The 27,133-nt window shown below is 40.4% G+C and overlaps 1 protein-coding gene across 3 annotated transcripts in view; it reads left to right on the top strand.

Annotated features, from left to right (window-relative positions):
• KLHL14 (kelch like family member 14) overlaps window positions 1-25,849 on the top strand; it is a 61,103-nt gene extending 35,254 nt beyond the window's left edge. For 2 of the 3 annotated variants that reach the window (XM_057397700.1, XM_057397699.1), the window contains exons 4-9: window positions 9,116-9,205; window positions 13,678-13,756; window positions 19,357-19,547; window positions 19,715-19,873; window positions 22,510-22,667; window positions 23,134-23,991. In XM_057397700.1, coding sequence (XP_057253683.1) covers window positions 9,116-9,205; window positions 13,678-13,756; window positions 19,357-19,547; window positions 19,715-19,873; window positions 22,510-22,667; window positions 23,134-23,274 — 818 coding nt within the window. In that variant the 3' untranslated portion in view covers window positions 23,275-23,991. Of the gene's footprint in view, window positions 1-9,115; window positions 9,206-13,677; window positions 13,757-19,356; window positions 19,548-19,714; window positions 19,874-22,509; window positions 22,668-23,133; window positions 23,992-25,635 lie in introns of those variants that run through there. The other variant, XR_008970708.1, reaches the window with a different exon arrangement.
• Window positions 25,850-27,133: the final 1,284 nt, after the last annotated feature.

Here is a 27,133-nt window from a genome sequence, read left to right as displayed (position 1 = left end):
AGTGGAGGCTGTGCGTCCTGGGAACTGCAGAGTGTGAACAGAACAGATTTCCGCCCAGATGTATTGACAGCAGAGGAGCATAAAGAGTGCAGAACTTGGGGCTCTGGATCAATATGTACTGCTGTGTTCACTGATTTTGCCATCTTTTCCTTCAGTCCCAGTCCTTTCTGCCACATTCCCTCTGACCTGACCTGACCAGTCCCCATCCATTTCAGTTTCATTCCCTTCTTGAATTCAGTATCCACCAGAACCTGGTCCAAACCATGGTTACTAGCACCATTCATGCCGACTCTGTGTATCAGTCCTTGCTTCTCTTCAACTAACTGAAAATTATACTTTTGTGAACAATGCTGTTTGCACAATTTAATTCTTCAACAAAAAATGCAAACTAGTTGAGGACACTTAATTATGTCTATTTTAAGTATTTGGGTTTGATCACAACAACTTTACTACACGTCAAATACTGCAGGCCCAACATGGCCAATGATTTAAATTAACTTGACCTTTTATCCCACTTGTCAGCACTCCATAACCATGCACTACTGTGTGATCTGTGAGTTGTGATTGTGTGTAAACATGGTTCAGCACATGAATTTTGATACTGCTTGATTTAAATAGCAGCTGCTTGAGCTGTGATTCTCAGGTTGCTATTCAGTTCTTGGTATTCAGAAACATGGGTTTGCTTCTGTTTCCTGACTGGATGCTTTCTAAATCCACAAGAAGCTTTTGAGGAGACAGAAGAAAATTTCTGGCATGAGTTCTCATATGGAGTGATTTTTTCTGATCATTATGATTAGGCATCACAACACATTTTATGTATCAGTTCTTCTAAAAATATTAACCAGTGCTTTTATTTTAGAAAGCAGAAGAAAATTAACATAAATTTAGTCCAAATCTATGAATGGATTTTTTTTTTTCAGATATACATTCTCATTTCATTTTCTGTGTGTAGATTTACAAAGTAAGTGATCTGTGCCAATTTTATAAGCATGTGGTGTTGCTGCCTACATCAGATTTCCTTACCTGAATTTGAAAATGTGGGTCTGCCATTTCTGTTCCTTGGGAGCCCATCTGTGAGAAGAGGTCTAGCAGAGCAACGTTTCTGCCTGGAAACATTTCTCCTTTGTTGGAGAAACCAGTCTTGGTGTTACCCCATTTATGAGGATTGATTCCTAAGTTTCCTTCTGTATTTGTATACCTAGTGGTTAGTACATTTTAGAGTGTGCTGTTATTGTCTATCCTGAGCAAGAACAATATTAATTAAATATAGTTTAATTCTGTCCATCATGAAAAACTGTCAACAGTAAGATATGTGTTTCCTGGTACTTGGAATGACTGATTTGGTGGTAATGAGAATGTTAAGCTTTGTTGGGGCGTCTCTAAAGTGCCTTTTTTGTTCCCAGGGTGCTGGTATGGACATGCAGAATCAGTAAGGTCTAGGCTGCAGTACTCTCAGACAGCAACATTCCCCCACCTATGGGTATGTGTCAGGACATGGTGGGGCTGATAGGTCCACAAGGACAGGTCTCAGCATGGGTCCAAAGTCCATCCAGGAGACGAAGCCAAAGACAGGACTGGAGATGTGCTACAGCTTACCTACATGGTGTCCATCCAGGCCCCATCCAGGCTGCCTAGGGCTGAGCTGAAATGCAGGTCCTGCACCGGTGGGCAAGTGGTGTTGGGGGTTGGTTGGTCAGAGCCACTGAGTGCTGTTGGTGCCCTCAGCACCCTGACTGCATGTTGTCTGAGTGGCCTGTTCATTAAAGATTAACCCAGAGCCTTCATGTTGTCCCTGACAGGGGCTCCTGAGCTTTCCTGAGTTTCTTGGTAAGCCTAGGTAGGACTTTTCCTGCTTCTGCATGCTGTGCTTGGGCATGCTGAAAGTTAGGCATGTTAGTGTTTTAAACTTCTCTTCAGATACCCATACAAGTTGTATCTCTTCTGGGAAAGAAGTAATTTTCTTCAGCTGTTTTCCTCTTCATCTTTATGTCTAGTGCTTTAGGTATGTGATGGATCCTCTTGTGAACGAAACCTTTTGTTTGTGAATATTGAAGTATTTTAAAGGAAAAGTCTAAATACACATAGCAGTGAAGGTTTCGATTTATCTATTATGAGTTAAGTGCATCAAAACCGCTGTTTTAATATGGTGAAATAAGGGCACATCTCTCCTCCGTATAGTTTTCCAAATGGAAAATCACATTTTTCTTCTTCTGGAATGACTTCAAGACTTAGTGGGAAGAAAAAACCTTTTGGTTGCTGTAGATTAATTAATATGTTCGTTTATTGTGGAGAGCAGGGTAGGAAGTACTGAGACTGAAAGAGAAAACATTAAATGCATCTCAAGGTCAAGTAGAAATGGAGCCACAGGTAGATGCAAGTGGTCACAAGCAGCTGGGCATTAATGCACCACTCCCAGTCAGGGTCTTCCATCCTGGGGCACTGTTAGAAAAGGGAATATATGTCCTTGAGCTGACATCTTGGAGGATCTGAAAGCCTCCAGTGGGACATAATAGTATTTCTTTCTGGAGCTTTCTGGCAACTCTGCTGTGATTTTGTCCCATCAGGGACTATTCATCATTTGGTCCATGAGGAGATTTTGTTGTGCGAAATGTCACACATGAATGTTTCATCCTGAGACTGTGACAATGTGACGAGATGTCACATTGGGATGTTGGGCTCTACCTTTAAGTCCAGGGCTGAGTAGGTACATGGCATATCCTACTGGGGAGCAGCCATTGTGGAGGTTAACATTGCGTGAATCACAGTGTTGGGTAAGTGTCTCCTGACACATCGGTGCAGGATTTTGGTGCAGGAAAGTCATTTTTTAAGGTGGGAATGCACTATTTTCCTACTTCATTCAGACACCATTGATCTGAGTAGATAGCTTTACTTTATTATTCAAATGAAATCCAAGTGAGTGCTTGTAGCTTTGAAAATATAGCGCTAAAATTTGTCCTTGCAAACTGCCTCTGAAAACCCAATTCTGCCACAGGGTGAATTTCACCCATGGAAGCAGACAGGTCTGTACTCAGAACTTACATCCAAGTAGCTTTAAAACAATTTATTTCAGGGGAAAGCTGAGCATGCCACCTATTCCTGATGTTATGTTTGCCCCATCTGGTGTGTCAGCATAAATTCAAGTGTCTTACTTTAGGTGCTCACATATGAAAAATGTAGCCAATTAAAACGAATAAACTGAGAACTGCACTGAAAAAGCCTGGCTGGTGTTATTCCAGAGAATGTGTCAAAATAATAACTCCTGACATTTGAATGGAAAAAAATGTTATTTTCATTAATAAGAAATACATTCATAATGTGAAATAATTCATATGAAGGATCTTAATTATATGAAATACTGTTCACTGTGTTGTGAATTTTTACAAGGACTTTCATCTGCTCAGATAACTCTTTCTTAGTGCTTATGTTTTCTTGGGGTGGTATTACCTTTACTTATCTGCAGCCTCAGTTGAAGCAGGGACTGTGTCCTACATGAACTCAGCTGCCCTATGCTCATCCTGCCTGTGAACAGAGTGTCCACAGAAGTGTCACGGGGATGAAGAGGTTGTGTAATTTCTAAGCTGAAACTACTAAGCTGTAGTTTCTGAGCTGATAGAGTTCTCTGTGGCGCAGCTGCACCAGGGCTATGTCAGTTATTTGTTAAAGGTGACTTCAAGGCACAGTACTTCATGTTAAGATTTTCTGCTTATGGTCATTGCTGTTGGCTTGTCCTGGGCTTCCCACTGAGTTGAGCTCAGACTCAAGGTTGTCATTGATGTGTTGCTAGAAAAAAGACTTTACATGTATTTGTTTGAATTTGAGGTGACAGGGTGCAGTTTGGCCTTAGGAATGTTAACAGAGGTATTTGCCATCCACTGTTGCTTATTCTCTTTTGAGTTTGTTTCATTATCTTTTGAGCAGAAAATACCAGTAGGTGAAAAACCTGTTGCCTTTAAGGTCCATGGTAAAGCTCCCACCGTGTTCACTGAGGCAAGAATTTCGTACTTATTGTGGTCAGTCTTTCCCCACAGTTATTAAATAACAAAGAATTGAAGTGAACAATTCACAGAGGAATCCTAGTGTTTATTTATATAACCTCCTTGGTGAGAAGTAACAAGTAACATTCAGTAATAAATGCATAGTTTTCCTGCAAACGATGTATGAACCAAAGAAAGGTGAACAGTATCTGACACTCTGTTCTCGAGAAATAATTGGACCAGCTGTGGTCTGGCCAGCATTTTGCAGAAGGCATTGGGAATTAATATTGTATCTCTGCCATGAGCAAATCGCAGTCTCCTGAAGTGAGTTTGTAGGTGTCTTCTGTACCGGTAAGAGACATCTTCTCACATTACTTTGCCCTCTGGAGAGCCGTGGAAATAACCAGTTTTCAAATAGAAGTAGTTGAATATTATGTAGCCAACAGGTGAGGCTGTTAATATTGTGGAAGGTCATTATTTACTCCATATGTCCTCTGATAATGACATCCTGGTTCTGGAAATGCACTTGTCTCTTGCGTCATCTGCACAGGTCATTAGAGATGATAAACATGACTTCTTGGTGCGTACTGAGTCTTGAAGGGGCTATGCTCAAGCTGTGCAGTAGCTGAGGATGAGATTTCCTGTCTTTCCTTAAAGTACCTCCTGTATCCCAGGCAGCTGAACAGTTCAGGGAAGTGAAAAATCTATGTTTTTTTTTGTTTTTTTTTAGTGGTTTTTGGTTTTTAAACTTTGAAGAATCAAGAGTAGGTTCTGAAAGCAGAGCAGGGAACGGCTATGGTCTGTATCACAGCTTTTAGGTCTCCTGGGACCAGAGCTCATCCCTCCTCTTGTCTTGAGAAATGCCATTCCTGTTCCCGCTTCTACCCTGCTCTAGTTAGTGTTGAAGTGATGATAGACAAGGGAAGATGTTAGAAGAAGGAGGAACTGATGACACCTTGGTTGATGTATGGAGAGCAACCAGATGCTGTTTCCTAAATGTGCAATTTTTGGCAGAAACTAGCAAAACTAGGTAAGACAAACAGCACATGCTATTGCTTTTTAGGTGTCACCCCCATACAAAAGTTGGAGGTGCCTTTGGAGCATCATTGCATCTGGGTGACCTCGTAGGCATTATGGTTGGGAGTATAGCATTTGGCTATAAGCTGTACACTCTGTTTTTGAAAGTAGGTCCCAGAACACTGTCTGCTGCCTTTCCTCAGCTAAGGTTTGGGATACATGAGACACTTTTGCTTGGGACAGCTATCCAGGTGTGCAGAGTGCTGCTGTGTCTTCCACCTGCATCTGAAGAACATCCAAGAGTGTCACCTTCTGCATGATGTCATTGGTATTTGTGAAGTATTTCTTAGCATACACCACTGCAGTCTTGAGCTCCACTGTCTTCCAGATCATTCTCAAGTATAAATCACCACCCGTTTCCTTTTGACCTAGAAACTGCACGTTACAAATCTGTACATGAGAAATTACCTCCCACCTTACCAAGTGTCTGCCACCAATCATACATGAATTGCACGGGAAGGGGACCGGTGGGGCTGTTGTCTTCTGTATAGCTGCTTGGACTCACTTGTACTCTTGGTCCAGGAAAGCATAAGTTTGTTAACCATGGGACTCCCAGGTTTTGGGAAGCGTGTGAGGGGCAGGGGTTTAGAAAAGATGGTTTCTGCTCACTCCAACTAATCTGTATATACCTGTTCATCTCACATAATTCTCTGGGACCCATCACCTTGGTAAGTAAGCATGTTTCTCAGATGACCATGGCTTGGTTTTATTTTCTCCTCTTTTTAATAGTCTTTTCTCCTTCATTTTAAATCAGTCTTTAATAAAGTTGAGAATTCTTGCCCAAGGTTTTATAAACATGTGTTATTAAATTTTAAATCTGTTTTGAAAGTGCCTCTATCCTACTCCCTCCTAGTAAAGTGACCTTTTTAAATGGAGGGAAGTGGGTTTAGATGACAGTCATGATAAATGCGGTCATGTTCACTCAATAAAATAAGGCCCAGTGCATTTGAGGATAAATCAGTGAAATGTACAGCCCCACCTGTCTGTCTCCATCATTCATTTCCACTGTCACTTTCACAGTGGCTGATGGATCACAGTTGCTGTAAAATTAGACAGCCTTTAATCTCATTTCATCCTGATTAGCTTCTCCTTACCCTTTCCCTCTAACTCACTGACTGACACGCTAAAAACTCACACCGGGCTGTGCTTGAGCGTGGCGTACAAACTTCTCTTCAAATACCCTTTTCATGGGGCAGGCAGGTGTTCCACTGAGTTGAAATGGAGAAATGAGAAGATGGGATTTTCACATTATTAAAGCAAAACAGTAGACAAAGGCTCCTATAAAACTAATGAAAGCCTCGCCACAGTGTGTGATGGGTCAGATTCTTCCTGTTACACCCTGGCAAGCCCAGTGAGTTTGATAAGATTGTTCCTACTGGAGAATAAATTTAGCATGCTTGTTGCCATGTAATTTTGACTGTATCTACAAAAACCTAGGTCCTTTATGGGTGTCCGTTCATAAGAAACATTTTAAAGCACAAGTTTTCTGGTGCTTTCAAGGGGTGTTTATAGTGGTAAAAAAAAAACCCTGTTCATTCCCATAGTTTTGATTTCTGTGTATTACTCAGGATTCTGAGGGACCTGGAAATGGTGAAGGAGAAAGACTGCAATGTTAGTGATGTCACAATTTCAGTGTCGAAATGCCCTCTTAGATGTCCCCACTATTGCTCCATCCTCCCTGGTTTGCCCAGCTCCCTCTAGCCCCATGGGAAGATTCATGAGAGAAGGAACAGAGTTTTCTCCAAAGCTCTGTGAGAAACAAAGGTCATAGTAAAGGTCTGCAGTGTTTTACTGCAGTCACCTTTCCTTCTGAAGCCCAAATACTACTTTCCTTTCCAAGGCAAGCTTCCCTTTAGCTTTCCTGTGAGTTATGGATGGTAGTTAGAGTCATCTGGGCCCAAACCTGTATCAGAGGGAGTGTTGCCATCAAGTTCAGGAGGAAGCAGGATTAAGCTCTTAGTTTTCAAGGTTTAGTTATCATCATAAGTGTGGGAGTCTTACTGCATAGTTTCTATGCATGAGCACTGCAGAAAAACTTATAATTTCTTCCTCTACTGGCCCTGTTTTTGTCAATATGGAGGATAAATAAAAGTGTTTGCAAAAATTAAAAAATGAAATTTGTAAAAATGAAAACACAACATATGAAAGATATGCATATGTGCTGCCTGCAGCCACTTCTTTTAACAAAGCTTACATCTCTCCATACTGACCAGCAGAAGAGCCTGGTTGAGGGTACAACCACAGGCTTGGACCTAACTGGAAACCATAATAGAGCACTGGATTAGGTAAACCCCTGCAGACTGATCATGGGGAGTCTCTTCTTGAAGGAGGGGTTCCGAAAAGCATCTAAGGCAGACAGCAAATTTCCCATGGGAGACTGAAATTCAGTGTGTAGTACAAGCATCCCCAAATCAAGGAAAGTGCTGGGGTTTCGAGAGAGATTTTAAGATAGGAAGATGTCTGCGGTTAAAGAATGAGGTAAATATGATATGGGGACTAAGAAGATAGAAAAAGTATGTTTTCATTCTTCCATCCCACTGCAGGAATCCAGAGGTAGTATTAAATCTTACGTATAGGATTACTTCCCAATTATATCAAGTGTACTAGTAGCAAATAACCTTAATTAATGAACTTTCACTGTACCTGACTGCCCAATTTAAGAACTGTTTCACTCACATAACTTGTAAGAGCACCATGAAAACGATATTCGACCTTTACCAGAAACTAAAAACATACCTTACTTATTCATCATTGCCTTGGAAAAACTTCAGTAAGAAGCTTAAATGAGCCCACTTGATCTTTAAGAAAATGTGTCCTAAATAACAAAGCTGTGCATATTTCTTCTTACTATTATTTGCATATGCTATACTGCACAGCTGTATTCTGAGAAAAATAAAAGATAATAAAACAAATGAAATGAGAGATATATCGCCCAAAATAATCCAAGTGTGAGATAGGCTGCCTCTTTTTCTTTTTTTTTTTTTTTTTCTGGCATTGGCAAAAGAGCACAAAGTAAGAGCTGGCCCTGAGTCATATTGATTTCCCACTGCACTGGTTTCCTAAGTGCTCTGTTGATCCGTGTCAAGCAATAAGTTCCCTGCCTGTACATGCACATCACCTCCCCATTTGTCCTCACCTAGATTTAAGGTGCCCATATGATGAGCTGAACAAGGACATCATTTTTCCTACTGGTGTCACTGGGCCAAAACTACTCTATGTGGTATGATAACTAATGCTGTGTAAGTTTACATTTACTGCATAATATCACAATAGTGCCATATAGCACACCACAATAATATGTGTATATTTATGTCCTTATTTTTGTCCTTATTTTATGTCCATTTGCAGTGGAAAATGTAAATTTAAAAAAAAATGGATTGTTGTGACTGTAGTTGGTCCATGGTAATTGTGACACCTCCCGAAAAAAACAGATACTGTAAACCTAATGCCACAGTTTTGATCTTCGTTAACAAAGGGCTTCCTGATTAGATGAATAGAAAATGTGTGATTGTGCTGCTAATGACATTGTACAGGAAATTAAGCGTATACATTTGGAAAAGGCATTAAATCAGCAGGACCTTAATTTAAAAACTTAAAACTGTATGGAAATGCAGCTTGTTCATTGCTGTGTAATAGAAAGCTACTGAACATACTGACTCTTCTTCTGGAAACATTAGCAGCAGAACAAAGCTGGGCTGATGTTTTTTTTTAATGTTTCCTAGCCTACTAGGATTCCTAGCATCTGCTTATTTTCAGGGAAATTTCAGTCAACTTCACCCTTTTTTGCAAGTTGTTTTTGGAACAGCATTTATGGCACTTGGGTGGGGGAGGGAGGGTACTGACGGACGAGACTTCCAGCTTTTTTCCATGAATTATTTGCAATGTTGAATAACATAAGATTACTAATAAGTGGCTTTGTCTGCTGCTAAGTCAGTGGACATACATGCTTGGGGTGATGCATTCCTCTATTATTTCATACAGATGTAATCTCAGTGTTGTGTTTTGTACCTTTGGAAATATTTGATGGAATTGGTGCTGACAAAGAACTCTTGCTTTCCTTGCAGTTATGCCATATAACAGTGCCCATCACTGTGTTGTGGAAGTGGAAAACTTCTTATTCGTGCTGGGAGGAGAAGACCAATGGAACCCTAATGGTATGTATAGAATATTAAAAGGCAGAGGCAGCATCTGCCTTCCTGTGTCTGTCTGTCAGGTCAGCAAATGTAGTCACTAGCAAGGGGTTTTGAGGACCTTCAGCCTAATTGTTGAACCTAATAAAGGCTACTTTTAGATATTAATGTAAAAAATATGTGGTACTTTAGCATTATTATCTTTGTCATTCATCAGCTCCCACATCCCTTGAGAAATGCCACGGGCAGCAGAACAGACTCTTTCAAGTGCATGCACCAGGCAGCAGCTGTTAAGAATTTTAACCTTCATTTCCAGTCTCCTTCTAGTCATAATATAATAATGCAGTTGCAGTAGATGAATGATTCTTTCCTATTGTCAAACAAGGTACTCGCAGCTCAAGTTGTTAATGTGTTAATTATCTAAACTCTGAGATACTTAAACTGGTCCTTTTTTTAGTCTTGTGCAAGAGCTTCTCATATAGATTATCTGCTGCTACCTTCTTTGATTTGATTACTTCATAAATTTACCGCAAAGAGAAATTAAACAATTTAACAGGCTTCTGAGCAAAGCAAAAGGAGAATACCATGCCTTGCAAAATTCACAGAATTGTCAAGACATTGTTAAAAAGCTTGCACACGAAGAAAGAGTTGTAGTTGTAGCAGTCTGTGTAACAGAGATAATTATGACTGAGAAACCATAAAACAGCTTGCAGGTACACATTTTTACTTTAAAACACCAGAGGATCCAGCTGAAATTACATATACTGCATATATTTTATTGTGAATGCCCCATTTCAGCATCTGCACTAAACCAAATTATAGAAAATTGTTACATCTGTTCACTTCCTAAAACCTGAGACAAACAATTTAGTCCATCCTATAAGCACATTTCCAGTATAGTTAAAATTATCCCTAAATGTCTCAGGAGAAGAGCCCTTCAGTCCTATCTTTGAATCTCCTTTATATTAAACAGGAGATAGCATGGTATCATTAATGACAATTATTATTAGGACCATCAGCTACATCCAACAACTGAGGGCCCCTGTTGTGCTTGGTGGTAGGCATATAGATAATAGGTTGTTCCAGGCAGTTTATAATTAAACAGCCATGTCACACAAAGGATAAAAGAAGTATAATTACAATTTAAAGATGTGGAAACTGAGTCACAAGGTGATGGAGAGATGTTAGACAGAGTACATGTCCTGCATCTGAGATAGGAGTCAAGCACAGGTGTTTGTGAGATGGTCGCCCAGATCAACTCCTGAGCTGAAGATGGTGCAGAGACAGCTTCCGTATTCTGTGAATACCAGTATGTGATTTTTCTGTAGAAAATACAGGAATAATAGAGGTAGGCACATTGCTGATACTAATCTCTTTATGAATTTACTCTGAGAAATGGATCTTACTTGTCACGAAAAGTCAACCTGAAATCATAAACCTTGTTCTGTTCTTGGGCTAGTTCTTTCTTGAAACTGATCTGCTCTAATTTTGCAGCTACATGGGAACTGCTCACACATACCTGCTTGGATTTATGTACCAGCCCTTGTCTGTTATCCTCATAGCACGGAAGGGGCTTCAGATGGACCTAGCTGGAATTGCCTTGCCAGAGCATTCCAAGGGTTTCAATTTGAATGAGAATGTGCCAGAATGAGAATGTTTTTCCAGTGGAAAGAAATATCCTTGAGATGGGGGAAGCAGCACCATACATTTCCTTAGCCATCAGACCGGCAGACTCTTGGGAAGCTGGATGGGCCCTGGGAAATGTCCATGCCCCCTCCGTGCTGCTCCTGTGACTTTTTGACAACCTAGACAGCATGGGAGATATTTTTTCTCACTTTTCACGTCCTCCTGTGGCTATGCCTTTCCAGTCATAAGGGATCGCCACATGAGTAAACACTGATGAGAACAGTTTGCAGAACACAGTCATGTATTTAAGACCAACTTTCATAACCTTCAGAGCCCATCACCTTATGGCATGGCTGCAAAGACCTTCCTGTAGAAAGCAGAGAGCAGCATCCACCTCCTTTTGTCCCGTCATCCAGCTTCGCTACTGCTGATTGCCGATCACTTGTCACAGTTTTTGTGTTCTGACAGGTGCTTCCTACCATCTGTAACCTCCTGACTGATGAGCAAGGCAAAATAATAGATACAGTTCTTTTTCAAACTGAATTCCAAAGCTAAACTAGAGTCAGACCAGTTACACCAGGCAGCTTACATAGGTCATCGAGTCCTTATCCTGCCATCACAGGCATCATATGGCCCCATTTTGTAAATATTCTAAGATACATTTGAAAAGCAGATGAATTTTTAGCTCCCACTACTCCTATTGAAAAACTGTTACAGAATCCAGTTGCTCTAAATGACTGGGAGGCTTATTCTAATTTCCAGTAAAACATATTCTTTGAGCATCTAAATCACCTTGTTCTCATACCAAAAGTTGGCCTTTAGCTTAACAGTGTTTTTCCCCTGCTGGAGATTTGTTCCTCTGATGTATTACAGATGATGCTCCTATGCCCTTTCAGCTTTTGTTTTCCTAGGTGCAACAAGCAAAGTTCTTTTGTCTCCTGCCATAAGGTAAACTTTCTGATCTTCCTGTCGCCATAGTAGCTCTTCTTTGTGCCTGTCCTCGTTTGATTTCATCTCCTTTCCCAAAAGTGACCACAACCATATCCTGTGTTACTTCCCGCTCTAGGCTCACTGAACCCTTCTCTTTCTACTCTGCATTATACAGTCTTCTACGTACATGGTATTTGTAGTGAATATGTGTATGACATCTGTTATGTTAGGAGGCCAAGGTCCCCAAATCATAGGTTTGTATCACAGCAATTAAAAAGCTGCTATACAACCAGTGACCACTGAAGTCTCCAGTAACTCTGAAAGATGTAGTGAATATGGCAGCAATATAACTTCTGCCAGAAGTCCAGACTTTTGATCAGTACTTACATTGCTTTGAAATCCTGGTTTTTGAAATAGAAATAGGTTAGTAAATGTTCTAAATAGTAAGACCTAGAGTCAGTTAGATACCTGCTGTTACTGCTTTACTATTTATTCAGTCTATAGCTCTCAGTGCCTCTGTAAATTGTCTGTTTAGACTAAAGGAATTCAGATACAGACCAAGCCCAAAGCCTCGCTTCACTAAGCACAGTGGCAAAATGACCAGTTACCCTTAGTGTATAGGGATCTCCCCCTGTGTCTTGAGATGTGTTTGAGTGGTGCTCAGCATAAAGGGCTTTGGTCCTCATTAGGCACCTCGCTGGATTTGAAGGGAAATGCTGCATTATTTATCAGTCTTCTGCTTTACCCTTCTCATGTAGAACATGCTTGTAACATAGCGAGGGAATGAGTTTGCTTCCAGACAGAGTGGTCAACATGGTTTCTTCCTCTGTTTTCTTGTAGAACATGATCTTAAATTATTACGAATATAAATTCTAGCTGTATCATTATTCTTCTCTACAGTCTTGATGGTCTGTTTACACATGCTGAAGTAAGTGTGGAATGAAACAAGCAAAGCGAGCCAGTCCTACAGAGGCTTGTCCAATGCAAAAATATTCACCTTGTAGAATACCCAGTGACCATTTATAGAACTGTGACATACGCAGTCGGGTTATTCTGCTGGTCTGTGAAGCCTCTAATTCAATTTTTTAGTCACACATACATAAACAAAGGTTTCTGTTTCTGAGATCCTCATCTGTTGAAGTCTCAGGTGTTACAGGAAATTGCCATACACTCTCTTGCTTCAGTTTTCTTGCTTTGATGTCAATCTGCATGTAAAATAAGGTGAAATCTTAATATCGTGAAGACATGAACACAGTTCTTAGGCTTGACAGCAGGGATAAGCTAGTTAGCTGGTGTGTGTTGCTCATGTTTCATATTTTAGCTAACACACCTGGAATAAAACTCTTAAGAATGTATTCCCCCTTGGATGCACATGTGTAATTTCCTTATAACTTACACTGAAAGTACATGGTAGAATAAACCATCTAGTGCAAACACTGCATACCCCATGCTGATGGCTTATGCAGCTCCTGGTTATTTACACAATGCTTTTTTACAGTTTTCCACATAAAGGTGATACGAGGAGAAAGAAAAGCACATGTTCTCCCTTTGATTTTTTTATCTGACACAAAACACTCTAGTCATAATACCATGGGGATGCCTTCTTTTGGGCAGTGATTTTGTTTAGTGCTGTGATTTATTGTGGCTATGAAAGTACCACAGCATCTATAACTAAATTTAAATACACATTTTCAAGATCTTATTACAGCGAGCAAGAATAATCTCTATCTGCTTTTACTGCTAGCAATTGCTAATTCAAACCTTGCAGTGCCCCATTTGTTGAATTATTACTGTACACATAGTGTAATCATACATTGTTGTAAAAGGGGGAACCCTTCATAAAAGCTTTCAACTTGCGAAGTATATGTAATACATATTACAATCATGATGTTAAATACATGAAACAAACAGCTGAGTGTCAAAATAATCTATCTTTACAGGGAAACACAGTACAAACTTTGTTAGCCGATACGATCCCAGGTTTAACAGCTGGATACAACTTCCACCCATGCAAGAGAGGTAAAAACCTGCTATGCGTTTTTCAATGTATGTTTTATCATCCTAAGAGCAGCTGAAGTATGGCTTAGTTCTGGGCATAAGGAGGCCTACAGAAGCATTGAAAATACTGAGATAAAACTGCCGCATGCAGTTGCATCCCATTTGTCGCCTAATTTTTTTAAACTTTCCAAGTTCAAAACTCCTGATGCCAGACCCCGCGGTGCTAACTCATGCAAAATAACCATGGACTGTGTGCAATTACTGGTTGCCTGAATATGGTCTGAAGGATTTTTCTGAAGTCTCCATAGTGTCCTGTCATGTTCCCTGGCTGAAGTGTCATGCTGAGTTTGCAGTAAACAAGCAGTAATTATAGTCAGATGTCTTATAGGGAACTGAAACCTTTATATGTTGACTCCATCCTGTTTCATCACGCCAGCCATGAAAAGCTCTCCTGAACATGTCTTCCCTTGTCAGAAGACTCTTGATCCTAGGTGGTCTTTGAGTGAAGTTACTGTCAGTTAATGCATATAAATCAGTCTGCAGAGGTGCATGTGGACTTGAGCAGTGGCCTGTAAAGATGGCATAAATTTAACTCTGGTTCCTAAACCCTACCCTGGCAGGAAAAAAGTCCCCTGAACCTGAACTGAACGATACATGTTTTGTAAGAAGACCCGCAAAGGCAGAAGATCCAAAGTTACAATGTGACATGAAAAGCATTCGGTGTCTGTCCTTCATTTCAACATCCATATTCTCAGAGGTCCAGTGTACAAGAGATCTCGCTGTGTCTTCCTAAGACACATTCCTTGTTCCATGTCCTGTCAGTATTATAGTTCTTTTTCTATTGGCTGTCCAGTGTCAAGATGTTCAGCAGTCATAAATATATTGAACTCAGCACAACCTTGTGATTCAAGGTTTGTATTACAAGATACATGGAAATGTGGATGTCTTTTCAATTTCCAGAGGTAAAATATCAGTCTGTAGATTTTTTGAAGGACCTTTGTTCAGGATTCAGTTTGATTGACCTAAGTCTGTATGCAGAACCACAGGTGATGCTTGTCACCAAAAAATACTGTATTGTACAGTGCATGAAAAAGGGCAAATGGAACAGATCTGAATAAGTTCCCTGTTGGAGCTGAGTGAACTGATAAAATTAGCCATATAAATAAGAGATTAAAAAATTGCATCACAGTTCATTATAGTCTCTGGCTTTATTAATAACATCATCCTTTTAAAATTATTTACTGAAATTCCTTTTTTTTTTTTTAGAAAATAGTTTTAGAGCTAGTGCTCTAAAACTAAAATAGTTAATAGAACTAGTGCTTTAGCTAAAGAGGTGCTTCTAATTTAGCAGCACCCAGCCCTCTCCCTAATTCCTGCCAGCACTGTGGGATAACCCTACGACTGGGTTATTTGCCTTAAAACAGAGGGATGCCTTCCCCTCTGGTTCAGGTCCCCAGACTGAGTCACCGCTGACGCAGGTGCTGATGCAGGGGGTACAGGAGGGATGTGTGAGATTGTGCATCACTGTGCAGGTCATCCTCAGTGGACTGGAGGCTGACTAGTGTTTGTACAGAGCCCGAAGCAATTTGGTGGAGCCTAATCTGTGTCCTAATTAGGCCTTCTGGGTATCTGTAAGCAAAACTCCTGAGGAGCACATGCATCTGGCTGAATGGTTGGGTTTATTTGGCTGACAAAGCTCAGAAGGCAGAAGTATAGTTGGGGGTTGGAGAAAGCAGACAAGTAGAAGTTTTACCACATCCACTGTGGCCACTAGAAAATGAGTTTATAATCACAGGTATGGAATATGACTTGCCTTGTCCCCTGGTGGAAGCTGCTGCCTTCAGCCAAGAGTCAGAAACTCTGCTGTGCATTGTGATTGCTTAGCAGCTGCCCGGTAATAAACTGTGATGTATTAGCACCTCAGCTCCTTACAGTGATATTTAAATGCAATGGTCCACTCACACATAGTTCCCTCTGCAAGGGGCTTTACTATGACAACATTAATTGTCACCTCTTTTGTTCAGGATACATAACTCATAGGCTTACCCCTTATTTTTCTTTAAATATTCCTGAGCATAGGGGTATTGTTGGCAAACAGGGATTTTCAAATCTTTCTAAACACTTTCTAAAATGTTTTTAATGGTTTATTTGCTCATCTCTAATGACTTCCTCAGAGTTGTTGCAGCTTTTAGAGGTAGGGTCTGGCCCAGTTTTTGGAAGATCATACAAAGGAGAGAGCGTTTATGCAGTTTCCCAGCTCCTTTAGACAGATGGCATTCCCATTAAAGTCAACAGGCTATTCCCCACTCCTCCCAGGAGTACAGGGTCATGCCCTGTCTGCTAGCATAATGCAGGCACCATTGACAAGACAGACTGTTTAATGGGGTTTTCTGAGTCATTATGGTCCATCAAGTCAAAACCTACTTAGGAATTTTAGTCCGAGAATAATTGGTGGGACAGACTATAATAGCTCCTTTGAAATGACTGCAGGTAAATGTGGATCTCATTCACAGGCAGTATATTCTCAAGTTGAAAATCTGTATGAAATATTTGATGAGTAAACTTTTATCTCGTATGGTAAAATCCATATCTGATTGATTTTACTGTGTGAGCTATAAAGAAAAGCCTAATCCCATTATGGATTCTGAGCCATCGGTGTATTTTCTTTAAAGCCAAATTTGGTTTCTTTTCATCTAAAGAACATAACAAAAATATATGCTTTTGAAAAGTATGTACTACTTTCAGGTGTGCGTTGTTTAGAGAAGCAGCAAGTGACTCATAAGCTTTCAAAATGCACATATGCCTGACATTGCAGTAACAATAGGATGCTTTTTGGAGAGCAGTTTAGTTAGAGCAGCATGCCCACTGGTCTTTGTAGCAGACGTGTCTGAACTTGTGGCATGAGCCTCGGCTGGACACCTTAGTCAATACTGTTGCATCTTTCCAGCTCAGCCCAGAGCTGGAAAAGGTGTGTGGAACGTAGTATCATTTAAAACATCTTTTTTCTTACATTCCAAGTTAAAAGCTTTTTGTTTAAAGACCAGCAAAAAGCATGGTGTCATGCCAGGACCTGAAAAAGCACAAGTGGAAGTGAGCAGGTCAGCATCTTCACTGAGGCCAACTGAACTAAGAAAAATAGCTGCAGAAAGAGAGATAAAATAATTTCACATTTCACTTTAGGCTTTGACTTTAATAATAGTAATGTTAACCCTTATCAAGATTACTTTCATTTTTAAAAAGCTTCCAGGAAGTGACTCTGAAACCAGTCCAGATATCGTGGGATTAGTAATAGCACTGGCTGGTTTTAAACCCCAGGCTGGCAGTTGTATTTCTTGTTTCAGGGCATAAATTCACCATCTCAGGAAATCAGAAAGAAATTCTTCTGTTTTATATGTGTATACTTAGGCAAAGTATTGAGTGAAGGGGTGTAAAGGAAAAGCATTTCAGAGATCAGTGAATGTTGAGTACTTGCAAATCCTGAAGAAAGCCACAAAATAATTGTCTTATTGTCCATATTCAGATCCTGAGGTACATTTCAGTTATCTGATTCAAATGGATAGTGTCTTCCCAGTTTAGTGGGGAAAGCTGCCGTGTAAAGATTGCTGTATTAGTCTGAATCATATTTTACAGCAGTTTAAAAAGTCATCATCTACCAGCATGGCCCTTACACACTGTATCATTGAAAAGTGAAAAAGCAGAAGCTTAAAATATTTGTGACAGGAGCTGTAGAGGGAATATTCACATCCAGGCAGAAGAGTGAAGCGCTGACTCTTTCATTTTTGCTCCTTATAGTGACACTGTGTGGATGAAATCAGGAGTACACATTCAGAATAATGTCAGTGAAATCCCAGTTGAGAGTAATGCCTGCAGTTGTACCTACCTCTGCTTATTAATCCTGAACTAAAAAACACTGAGAGCAGTTTGCTAATGGGTTCATCAGAAGAGGTGCGCAAGGACACACAAGTGGATGCATGAGCACCCAAAGGATTGATAACGGGCACCCTGTGGGTTTGTGGCTTCAGTACACGGGAGGGTTGGAGAGCATGTCCCCTCCCATGCAGGCTCTGATGTCTAATAGGTTGTGGCGTCTGCAGCTTTTCCTATTTTTTGGGCCTCTATGGGCTCTCTTGCCTCTGGCCTGTCACATACTCTCAGGAAGCGTATAGGCACTTGATTGCCTCTAACACCTATACCCTCTGTCAAATCAGAGTGAAATCAGCCAGCAGTTTTTTGTTGAGGAGACAACACTCAGGCAGACATGGCTACACTTACAGTGTAATCAAATAAGCTTTGTTTCCATAGAAAATCAGGATAAAAACATAGATGCACAATTTGCTGCCCGACCATGCAGAGCAATATATGCCATCAGCTTCTATCTGCCCATTGACAGATAAATTAAATTGTCTTATTTAATTCGTAAGTTGAGCTGGAGGCACTTAGCAGTATTCCTGTCCTCTTGTTTCAATCTGTGTTTCAAGTAGCTTTATCCCTGTGGTGGTGTTCCCACTCCCACTCAACAAGGGGTGCTGTTTCACACCGTCCAAGCTGCCCATGTGCAGGCAAGGTGAAAGCAAAGAGACAGGAGGTGCTCAGTGACCCCAGATGGTGAGGAGCCCTTTCTGGTGTGCACCAATCCAAAAACTAAGGCCAGAAGCAGGCAGCATTGCATCAGATCTGAATGCCCATCAAGCCCTACTGTTCCCATGGCTGTGTCTTCATGTCTGCCTGACCTCTCCTCCAGCTTACAAACCACCAACCAGTCTCAGCCGCATTTAGCAAAGAGGGAAGTTTCTCCCAAGTATTAGAGCATACTACAGACTTTGTGACAATAGGCATCTGGGTAAAGGAGAAAGAACTTATTCCTGCCTTCACTGAAAGAAACCCTCCGGAACATGTGCCTGGGTAAATGGCAGGTTAGAGACACAGCACACCAGGCTTTGCTAGCTCATCTGGCCATAGAATGGCTGTAGGGAAGCCTGGGGAGGAGTTGGGACATATTAGAGCTGTTTATTGCAGGTGGCTAAAACTTCTCAGAGTTAGTTGGATGGAGACAGACCTCTTTCAAGTGAAAGGGTAGAAGTGTAATGTTGTGCCTAGCATAAGGAAAGTTGTTCTATTTACAGTACCGCAGAAAGAAGAAAAAAATGGTAATTGAAGAAAAATGTTGATGATGTGGTTCTCTTAGTAAATTGGGAACAATGACCCTTGAAGGACCATAAAGAAAGTGAATGTCAAGATAATTTATTATTGTTACATTATCTACCTCATTTTTCACTTTGTCTTACTGAGTTGTTACATCCCTTACAAGATAATGCCCCAAACCTTAATGAGCAACTTTTTATCTTTCATGGGTGTCAAAAAGCAACAATCAGCTTTGAAAAGGGCTATTTTCTGCCAGGTCTATGCATGGTTAATTGTTTAGCCACCAAAAATTAAGTATTTATTTGATGTGGAGCATGCTATTTGATTAACAAAGCAGCCACAGTCTCTAGAATAGCTGTAAGCATGACACTTCTACTACCTTAGTTCAGGCAGTCAGCTGGAGAGGAAAAATAAAGTGGTTGATGTGGCTAATTGGTTTGTTGTTGGCTTGTTTTGTTTTGTTCTGCCATGTCCTCCAGGAGAGCCAGTTTCTATGCCTGTCGCCTTGACAAGAACTTGTACGTAATCGGTGGGAGAAACGAAACTGGCTACTTGTCCAGCGTGGAGTGCTACAACCTGGAGACAAATGAGTGGCGTTACGTGTCCTCCTTACCTCAGCCTTTGGCAGCCCACGCAGGAGCTGTGCACAATGGCAAAATATATATTTCAGGCCAGTGTCTTTTATAATTCCTGCTATACAAAAAAAAAAAGACAACCCAAAACCACCGCCACCACCACCAAAAAAGCCCCAGAACCCCAAAACATAGAGCTAAATTCCTGATGCAGCACAATGTCTCTATTTAATTATTAATTAACAGATGTATATTTGTTTTGCAGGAGGTGTTCACAATGGAGAATATGTCCCCTGGCTGTACTGCTATGACCCCGTGATGGATGTCTGGGCCCGAAAACAGGACATGAACACAAAGCGAGCCATCCACACTTTGGCTGTAATGAATGACCGACTGTATGCAATCGGAGGAAACCATTTGAAAGGTCACATTTTTAATAGAGAAAAAGCATTTCGATGTCCACCATCTCCTGATAAAGAATATTTGTGTTAGACAGTCATTGTTAGGTACATTGTAAAACAGGCAACACGATTTAACAGGACACTTGAGCCAGCAATTTTAAAGAAATATTTTATGCAAATTATTTTAAAATTATAACAGTACATTAAATATATGAGTAATGAATGCTTTAGATAATAAAAATGGGAGCTTCCATTACTCAAAGGCACGGACAATTTGTCATTACCAAGAATTCAATGAAACAAACAGATTATTCTTTGACCCAAAAGTACCAGCAATATTTTCCTCTGTAAATCATTTTCCAAAATACGCAGTTAAAGAGAGCTTTATTCAGAGCACCACACAAAAACAAGCTCCTGATTGAATGAGGAGAGAGAGAAAAAAAATCCTCTAGCCATTAAATATTAGGACTAGGCTCTTTAGATCCCTTTTTAGTATTAAATGTAGCTTGTGAATTATAATTCTTTTCAGAGGCCTCTTTTTCTCATCTTTTGAAAAGGTCTCATAATAGAATAACTACTGCTTAGGCATCTGGTATTTCTGTCTTAATACCTACATGCTGTTGCTATTACTGCTGAAGAGATTCTGCTTAATCCAGCCACTTAGACAAAAAACACAGCTCCTGCTCCTGTGTCCTGTGACAATATTTGACAGTTTATATTCAACGCTTTATTTCTTTCTCCTTGGAAAAAAGTAAAAAAAAGCCTCACAACAACAAAAGAGGAAATTGTAATGAGAAAGAAAAAGTGATGTTAAGTGCAAGTAGTACCAGGCCATGTGCCTGGATGACTGGCACCTGAGTCCCCAGGAGACTCTGCAGCTACTTGCTGCTTTGAAGATCTGAGTGTCTGTGGAGCATGTAGGGGATGTCTCAGATGAAAATTTTCCCAGGTACAGGGCTCCTTACCACCAGTTGTGATGGGTGTTCCTAGACTGGACCTTACAGGCTGAAGGGGGTAAAAGCTGCCTGCACACGTACAACTACAGATCTTTAGAGGTTGCAGTGCTGGCTTTTTTTTGCTAGGAAAATAGAAGTTATCGTGTCACAGCTCTCCTACAGCTGAAGCACGTGATTTGATTTGCATAAGCTTGAATTGTTTCCATCCTGCCTTGTTTTCTTCCACCCTGTTTCACCTACCGTCCTCTGGGAAGAAGGAACTTCTAATAAACATTGCATTTTTGCCTCTGCAACTGTTGGCCTTGGTGCCTTTGTTATGTATGAATTACTCACTGTTGTGAGAAGCATTTAACATCCAGGCTTTTGGCTGTCCAGCAGAAGGATTTTTTGGAAAACTGGTTTCTTCTGTACAGCAAAACAAAAGGAGGAACTGCAGGGAAGGGGAGGAAGGAGTGGACTAAAGTGCAGATGAAATGCCACAGATTCTTCACCACGGAGCAATAGCAGTGCTCCATGGCAAAGTCCTCCTTTGTGCAGCTGGATCTGTATACTAGTGTTAGCAGTGCATATACCACACCACAGCTAGGCATGTGCATGCTGCAGTTTGTTACAGGGCTTTTGACAGATTCTGGGCTCACTGTGGTGGCTTTTCTGTGGCCCCTTGAAATCTTCACAGTAATGAAAAATTATTTCATCATAACTGTTCATTCCTGACATAAATAATACTCTTACAATTGTGAAGTACCAGTATCACCAAATGCCCTTCTCCAGAAAATCTAACTTCTCTTTTCTGTCATACCTTGATGGAGAAGATGGCAGCATCAAGTAAAGTGTCCCAGCACATTAAGGAAACCATAATTTTGCTGCAGAGCTCTAATAATGAAGGTAATGTGAGATAGGGAAATGCTGAAATATTGGAGCAGGAATCAGGACTCCTGTGTTCTGTGTCTGTGTTCAGATCACTTAATTGGTGCAGCTCGAGACACCCATCTTCCCTTAGGTGACTATAAAGCAGCAGTTGCATGGAGCCATTTTCTATCTGTCAGGGAAGGATGGGACCATCATTTCTACATTTTCTGTCGTCTTAAAGACTGTCACATCACAGCTGTGTGCTTAGGATACACCTTAAATCAGCTTGAAAATTGAAACTGGTCCTGAACATTATATCTGTCATGCTAAGCGCCTTGTCTCTCTGTAACCAAGTAGCATCAGTTGTCTAAGCTCTTCCTTGATTCCTTAGACATTGATTTCTGAGCAAGATTTAATCTGTTGACTTTTGATTAGATTAGATCTGCTGACTTTTGGAAAGACTACCAGGACAGTCTTTTCCTACATGTTCAAACTTGCATTAGTGCTGATTGATAGATGAAGAGGAATGTTGCTTGAATCTGCTTGCATCATTGATAGGTTATTACTGGGTGTTACTTTCTGATTTGTTCATGTCTTACATGTACTTGTAATTTGCAGAAGACTAGAACTAATGGTAAAAGCCTTCAACAGATTTATTTGAACTGAAATGATGAGACAATGTTATGAAAAATGGCTTAAATGCATATGGCAGTATTTTCTAGAAGAAAGTTTAACAATGATATTATAAATTCAATAATATAATGGTAACTGTAATTTAATAAATCTAACAGTGAAGCAAATATTAAATCAGTATGCCATAATGCACATACTCTTTTCTCAATGCCCTCATGCAGGTTTCTCCCATCTCGATGTAATGCTTGTGGAATGCTATGATCCAAAAGGCGACCAGTGGAATATTCTTCAGACTCCTATTCTGGAGGGTCGCAGTGGCCCTGGCTGTGCAGTCCTTGATGACAGTATTTACCTCGTAGGAGGCTACAGCTGGAGTATGGTATGTATCTGCTTTCTGCAGTGACTCTTTCATTCCTACTGAGTTCTTGCAGCCAGTCTGTATATTATTCAGATGGGACAGAGCGGACACGAGGGATGAGGTAGCTGCAGGGGCAGGTTTTGGTTTGGTTTTCAACTTCTGGAGAGCATGGAGTATTATTTTTCACCTTTGTGCTTTTCTATTTAGATGGGTTATTATCAGACTGTATTCACTGATATGGAGTAATACAGAACACAGATTACATTGGGCAAAAGTGATTGATGGGACTATATGCTTATAGCCCTAAGGCACTTGTAGAGGAGCTTGATCTGCAAAGTCTGGGTCAGCCCATATGAAAATGAAACCTCTTTAAGGGCTCGCAAATCAGAGCTCAAAACCACAAGTCACTTTTGAATATTTTTAAAGCTGGTGTGTGACTTGGATTTTACCAAAGCCACATTTAATATGACTTTTTGTTCTATTACAGGGAGCCTACAAATCTTCTACCATTTGCTATAGTCCTGAGAAAGGAACTTGGACAGAACTAGAAGGAGATGTTGCTGAGCCCCTTGCAGGACCTGCTTGCTCAACTGTCGTATTGCCAGCCTGCGTACCATACAACAAATGATAGTCAAGGAGCACTGACACGAACACTGATTGCATTTGGGAAAATAATGACGGGTGACATAAATATTTTATTAGAACAGGATTCCTGTAAAAAAAAAAAGCTACCATAATTGACCCCTTATTCAATACTTAATGCTTTAGGAGCAAACTAAAGGAAAAAAAACAAGTGTTGTCCCATCTCAGATAGATGCCGGTGTCTTACGAAGCAAGTAGCTAAAACACACCGAACATTACATGCTGACAGACTGCCATTTCAAACTGATTTTAACTTTTTCCTGCTGCAGAGATATTCCTCACATCAAATTTAACTTTAAAAAAAATGAAGGCTAACTGTTCAAATGCAGCCTGAAGAGACAAGATCAGTATTGTGCATTGTATCTACCTGCATGTGGTCTGTGTTGAAGTCATGAGGATGTTGTTTTCATGAATGCTTCAGAATTCAGATAGTGAAAAGCTCACACTGCATTGCAGAATTGTCTCCTCTGTAATCCTAACCTACAGCTACTTCACATGCTCTGCAAGCAACACAGCATCAGAAGATTATAAAAGGTAAAGAAATATCATTCAGTTTTCGCACAGCTTTGCAACTAATACACTCTGCCTTCAAAGTCCCCATGTGTAAGTGCAGCGGAAAGCAGACTACAATGAAAGCCATGCTTTACAGAGCACTTCTTGCAATAGCAGCTTAGGGATTAGGATCAAATTCTTCTAATCACACTTGTGTACAGTCAGAGTCATTTCACTGAAATCACATGGAATGGCTGTTTTTACATTAGTATAACAGAGATTTCATCCTACAGCTTAAATTCGGAGTTTGTAAAGTAAGTTGTTTCTATGATCACTTAACAAAGCACTGGAACCTTTACTTACTTGTCACTGACCTGTTAGGATCATCGGTGCTAGTTGCTTCCAAAGACAAGATGACTGCATTTAACTGTAAATGTATTACTTTGGACTCTTAAATGATTATGCACAATTTTGGAGAGGCACTGGTAAGTAGCTAAAATACTCCTGTGTGGTTGATCTTAAAATGTACTCTGAAAGATTTTTACTATTGATCCAAAGTAATACGAGGCTTGACTTTCCACTGCCTTATAGCCTGTGTAATTACTTACACATTGCAAAGCGAGTTCAGAATGCTACCACCTGGGACCAGTAGTGTTTAGGACTTGCTTCATGAACTCATAGTCACTTGCACAAATCAGGCTCTGTTATGTTTTAAGCTTATGTCTTTCTGTCCTGGCTTTGCAAAAGCAGTGCCAAAATCTGAGCCCAATTCTTCACCACCTTGCAGTTAGCATAATGACGTACACCTCAGTAAAGTATATGCATAATTCTTCCATTGTGGTTTACTGGTGCTGCATCCATTATCCTCAGGACCGTCCTCTTCACTAGTGCTCCATTGAAGCCAGTGGATATACTTCGGTTTATGTCAGCTAAGAATCTAACATTTAATTTGCCTGGTTATAATTATCTGCACCAGGTAAAGGGCAAAGGAGACTCAGATCCTGCATTTTCAAGCCTGCATATATCTTCCACTATAGGACTTAATGCTAGTGCATTGAGCAAGGAGCAGGCAACTACTGGATATTGGTTTCTACTGCAGAGGCAGTAGATGGGAGAAAACAATCATTATTTGCTTTGCAAAATAGAGGGTGAATGTACACAGAAATTATACTATATATTGATGCTTGAGAGCAATATGAATCGTGGAGGGTAAATACCATGGGACTGTTTCTCTCTGGCATCAGTCCAGTTTTATTGCAGTGCAACTCCCTTGCTTGCAGCAGAATTACACAGTTGTAAAATCAGAATAATGCAGTAAAGACTGATACCATACAAATGCAATAACCCAATAGATGAGGCAGCTGCACGCCTGGAAAAGAATTGTTTAAACAAAGTAATTGTCTGAAGATGCTAATATTTGAATGTACCATTGGGGAGTTTTCCTGTGAGCATCACTAAGGAACTCATAAAGGTGGAGTGTATATCCTGAACTCTCAATCCATTTCTACTATATAGTGCAATCTTAGTTGGTTTTGTATTTATTTATATTGTTCAGATCCAAGGGATCCCTTGTAAAATATATTTGGTGCAATCATGACGTTTTTTCTTTCTTTCCTGTTGAAGGTATATAAATATAAATATATATAAAAAGGAAACTGTTAAGATACTAAATGGAGAAACCTTGAATGACATTTAAGATCAGGATAAGGTCTGCCATTAAACACTGACTGTCACCTGTCTCTACTAAAATCTACCATTTCTAAAGGATATTTGTTGTCCTTTCAAGTGGTTCTTTTTTTTACCAAGATAATTTAAAGATTTATGAGGACTATATGGAAATCTTTTTATCTTTCAGGAAGGCATGACCAAGGAAAGTGCTAACTGAATAAGTCACACAAAGAATGTAAATTTTGTACAGTACTAGACTGTGTAAATGAAGCTTGCTTGTAGGGGGGAAACTTTAAATAAAACTTTATGTACTAATTCAACTGTCTGCCATATTCCTACTTATAAAGTGTATGTATAAATAATATCTACATTAAATTCTTTGGAACTTTTTTTATCATGTAGATGTGTAAACTTCTTTTGTTTTGTGGCCATCCATAACAGCCTTATTGTTCTCCAGCCCTTGTAAATGCAGTGACGCAGTAAAATGCAGGGAGTGAGAGTCTACCTCTGAGCGCCCATGCCTGGCCTGTGCTTCTAGCAGGAAAAGCCCCACCTGGGTGCCTGCAGGCAGGGTCTGATGAGACATTTTAGGAATGCCTCTGCCTCGCACTGCTTTGTGCCTTCCTCTGTCACATGGTAAGGTAAGTGAAAAGGACATTGCTCCGCTAAATACAGTCCTATTTTGGGGAATTTAATGCTACTTGGGGTGATTTCTTCCCTCTTCAAAATGTCCCTTCTATGGAGATAGCCTTCTACCTATAGGTACTTCTGTTCTTGGAGGCACAAGTGAAAAGCAGTGGAGTTGGGACAAGAGGTATAGGCAAGTAAAGGCAGGGGTTTTACCAGGAAGCAGAATCATTATCAATACCAGTTACTGTACTACATGTATTAGTTACTCATTCATGCCTATGAACCTTTGTCAGGGACCACAGTCTTCTTACACAAACCCAGTGGGTACCCTGAGAAAACAAAAAGGCAGTCCTTACAGCAAGTGTGAGCTGTGCTGGGAGTGGGATGAGGGAGCAGTGAAAGTCTGGTCTAACAAGAGGGGATCAGTCTGTTCAAATATTTTATGAAGAAGGGAAAGGCGAGCCAGCAGCAACTATGGTAATGTAGCACATTGAATAGGACTGTTTCATTAATGAGTTTAGTGCAGAAGAGAAATGAAGGAAGAGAGATTGATGCATATTCTTTAAAAAGTAATGCAGGAGAAGAAGGAGGAGGAGAAGGTAGGAGCAGTGGACAGATATTTAGAAAGGAAGGGTATGAAGTGAGAAAGAAGAGGTAAGAATGAAAGGAAAAACAGAAAAGGAGAGCTTGCAAGAAGAGAAAGTGTGAAGTTCTTGTGGAATAAGGGCACAGAGAAAGTAAGGGCCGGAGTAATGAGGAAGGCAAAGATGGTTTCTGAGAGGCACACATCAGAGCAAGCCTGGAAAGAAATGACAGGAGGGGTGATACAAAGAGCAGAAGAGAAACGGGAGAAAATGCAATAAGAGGACACGAAATAAGCACCTGGTGATGGCACTGCTCCTGGTTTCTTCAGCTAATCATTTACAGTGGTCTAGCTGTCAAGCAGAAGGATCAAATCAGCAGAGTACTTGGGTGTTAACAGTGTTCAGGGTTTCAGTGTGTGGACTTCAGCGCAACAGAAACCATGAAAGACGCACAGTGGCACCTCTGCATTT

The sequence above is a fragment of the Pezoporus wallicus genome, unplaced genomic scaffold (genome assembly GCF_028554395.1).
Source record: "Pezoporus wallicus isolate ANWC-B61680 ecotype Strahan unplaced genomic scaffold, APGP_CSIRO_Pwel_v1 contig_227, whole genome shotgun sequence".
NCBI classification, from domain to species: domain Eukaryota; kingdom Metazoa; phylum Chordata; class Aves; order Psittaciformes; family Psittacidae; genus Pezoporus; species Pezoporus wallicus.
Note: the sequence above shows the minus strand (reverse complement) of the source record. Positions and strands in the feature narration are given on the sequence as shown.